This window comes from Nicotiana sylvestris, chromosome 6, assembly GCF_000393655.2.
Source record: "Nicotiana sylvestris chromosome 6, ASM39365v2, whole genome shotgun sequence".
Taxonomy (NCBI): domain Eukaryota; kingdom Viridiplantae; phylum Streptophyta; class Magnoliopsida; order Solanales; family Solanaceae; genus Nicotiana; species Nicotiana sylvestris.
In genome coordinates, this window is record NC_091062.1 from 209532258 (window position 1) to 209535803 (window position 3546).

Consider the following 3546-nt stretch of genomic DNA (forward strand, 5'->3'; position numbering starts at 1 on the left):
TACTTATTTGAACCACCAGGCTTCTTGTCAATTACTGTGAAACAACTGGGTATGCTTCATTCATATGTACATCAATCTGAACAACATCCGAAACGAGAAAAAGGTAAAGAAAGTGAAATTAAAGACAACATTCTATAGCAGCATTTCCTCTTTCAATTTATCATCATCCCAGTTTATTGGTCCATGCAGTAAAGAACAATCATCGGCTACATTGTCAAGCTCCAATACTCAAAATTTGAGTCTCAAATGGATGCCGCAGAATAGTGACGCCAACGCACTGCAATTGGGCTTCTCACATTGTGAATACCATCACTCCACTCAATCGACCCAAATGCAGATTCAATCCCCTTCACCATCTCCAAATCACCACTGCTTTTACCCTTTAAGCTAATCTCATACGACAAACTTTGCTTTTCCTCACTGAATACAAGCTTCGCCGGTGATACACTCACCTCCACCGACGACGGCGCGTTCACCTTCACTTCATACACAGCATCTGTGTTTTTCCCTACATTCTTCACCACCCGCTTGTATTTTACCACACCGTTAGTCTCACCGGTAAAAACAACGGAGAACGACGGGTAATTCAGGTCTCCCGGAGTAGCCAAACTTCGTTCACTGCAATTCACTCGAGAAGAATCTCTCGCGAACACGGCGACATCGGTGCCGTCATAGCCAATGGAGCATAGGAAATTCACGTAATCGCTAGTCTCGATATCGTAAACCAAACCCGGATCCAATGCTCGGTTCGGATCTACATGACCTGATCCATGAACGAATGGAGTAGATTCTTGGCCAGTGGCAAGATCTGTAAATACTTTACCAGAATTGTCCAAATTGTAAGCTGTTGTCATAAGTGCTGACTTTACCGCTGCTGGGGTCCACTTTGGGTGGGCCCGTCTAAGTAAAGCAGCCAATCCACTAACGTGAGGGCACGACATTGAAGTTCCAGAAATAATATTAAATTCTACTCTTCTCGTGTCAATATCCAAATCGGTCGGTCCAACAGATCCGGTCCAACCGGCCAAAATGTTAACTCCAGGTGCAATAACATCCGGTTTAAGAATCTCCGGCGTCAAATGATTAGGTCCTCGGCTCGAGAACGCCGCTACACGTGGCGCCGCCGGTGATTTTCCTATCACGGTTCCTCTGAACACGATTGTCGCCGTCGGTGCAGGATCAGACTTTACGTAGTGTCTTATTTTGTCTCCAGCTTTTTGACCGACCATCGTCGCCGGGAGAAGATGTGAATCGGCGACGAGTTCTTCGCCGGAGTCAGCCAAATTAGCGAGTATCATCCCTACTCCGCCTGCCTGCTTCACTGCACTCCCTTTTTCAACCCTAGCGTTGCCTCCCCTATCGCACAAAACAATTTTTCCTGCGACTTTTTTAGGGTCTAGCTTTCCTGGATAACAGTATTTGCTACCACAGTCGCCGGAATAAACAACCGGCAATTTGGCATCGGCCAAAGGATTGCCGGAGTACAATGAAACACCACCAAATATTCTATTATCTCCTAAAATAACATCTGCAGGGAACTCACGATCTATAGTTGAAGCACCAACAGTGAGCATCCACGGGGCAATGTTCACTGCCGTATAAGCTCCGGGACCAGAATTTCCAGCTGAACATGAGACGAGAACACCATGTTCGGATGCTCCAAAAGCTCCAATTGCAATAGAATCATAGAGATAATGTGGAGCATAACCGTTAGCCCCAACGGAAAGTGAAATCACATGGACACCATCATCAACAGCTTGATCCATGGCAGCCAATATATCAGAATTAAAACAACCATTTTTCCAGCAAATCTTGTAAGCAGCTATTCTTGCTTTTATAGCCATACCTCTAGCTTCACCTTTGGCATATTGGTAAAAGCTAGCATTTGCCACTACAGAACCAGCTGCTGTTGATGCTGTATGTGTTCCATGTCCTTCAGTATCTCTTGGCGATTTTGATTCTTTTGATTCATCCATTGGGCCATGTTTAGCTTCATACCCTTTGTAAAACATTTGAGCGCCTATGATTTTTTTATTACATGAGGTTTCAGGAAAATCCGGTCCAGTAACGCATTTCCCTTTCCAACTTGAAGGAACCGGAGAGAGACCCTCGTCGGAGAAACTCGGTCTTTCCGGCCATATACCCGTATCCAGAACTCCGACGATGACATCATCAGCGTAATCGGAGTTGGGCCAAAGACCGAAAGAGTCAGCAAGTCCCAAGAAGGTAGGGGTATGGGTGGTGTGGAGGTGGCGTACTTCGTCGGGAAGGACGGAGATTACACCTGGAATACGGCGGAGCTGATCAGCCTGAGCGGCTGTGAGGTGCGCGGAGAAGCCCACGGCGGCACGTTTATAGGTGTAGAGGATTTTAGAAGGGTGTTGAGAAACGGATCGGATGATGGAGGAGTACCAATGGTGGTGGGTGGTGAAAACACGGGGCTTATCGGATTTGGAAACGTGAATGATGAAAGTTTCATGACCGTCGGATTGGACGGAAATGGTCACCGGAGTGAGGCAGAAAGAGATAACAATGAAAAAGAATGAAAGAACGGAAATTGACGCCATTATAGACAGTCTGCCGGCCGGAGGAAACCAATTTTCTGGTTCATATAAGAAAGAAGAAGAAGAAACCAATTGGGTGGGCCTTATTGGGCCACGTTGAAAATACTGATTAATTCACTTTCCATTCAATTTGGATATCCAGCCAGATATTTTTATAGTAATGGATAAATGATGTGGTACAGACTACAACAGTAATAAGAAACAAAATATGGGTTGGTTTGGATAATTGCTTAATTGGAATATGGTGAAATCTAACCGAGGTTCTATTGGAAATAATCTTTCTGTCTTTTTAAAGGTGTACGTACACCTTCTCCAAATTTCACTTGTAAAAATATACTAGGTTTTTTGTTGTTATTATTATTATTGTTGTTGAATATGCTTAGAGACTCAGACCTCTCTAAGGGGTTGTTTTGCTGGGGAACGAGTTATTCCGAGAATAGTTATCCCAAGATTATTCCCACATTTTCATAAGAATAAAAATAATTTTACAATCATGGGATTAATTATATGGCGATTTTATTCAACCAAATATGAGATAAATTTATCTAAATTTAATTACAGAATTAATTATCCTCCGTCTCTTGTACCAAACTAGCCCTAACATTATTGTTTACACAAGGAGTATATGTTTCTTGCAAGTTGCTTCTATCCTACAAATAATACACGCAACCAGAAAGAAGAAATTTCCATGCCCATGAAGAGTGTTGACTGTTGAGTGTGATATTATTGTGATAAGTAGAAAATGATTGTTTTAAGTGTTACTAGTAACTGTTTTTCTTTTTATCTCTTCATGTTAACTTTTGAGGAAATTAGAGAAAAAAACATAATTTTTGTGACTTTGACAGTATAATTAGTTTTTTTTTAAAAGAGTTAAATCTCGTCATTGTGGTTCACATAATAACATTTGGTCTCTAAGGACGTAATACAAAAACATTACTTTCTCCATTTAAATTTGTATAAACTTTTTTGATTGGACACCAAG

The 3546-nt window shown here is 42.1% G+C and overlaps 1 protein-coding gene across 1 annotated transcript; it reads right to left on the reverse strand.

The window, feature by feature from the left end:
- LOC104211150 (subtilisin-like protease SBT1.4) lies at positions 1 to 2685 on the reverse strand. The gene has a single exon (XM_009760159.2). It carries the CDS (start codon positions 2565 to 2567, stop codon positions 243 to 245), a length of 2325 nt encoding a protein of 774 aa, XP_009758461.1. The 5' UTR covers positions 2568 to 2685; the 3' UTR covers positions 1 to 242.
- Between the last annotated feature and the right edge of the window lie 861 nt (positions 2686 to 3546).

Coding starts and splice junctions, on each gene's coding strand:
- LOC104211150 (XM_009760159.2), bottom strand. CDS start 2,567: ATGGCGTCAATTTCCGTTCTTTCATTCTTTTTCATTGTTATCTCTTTC.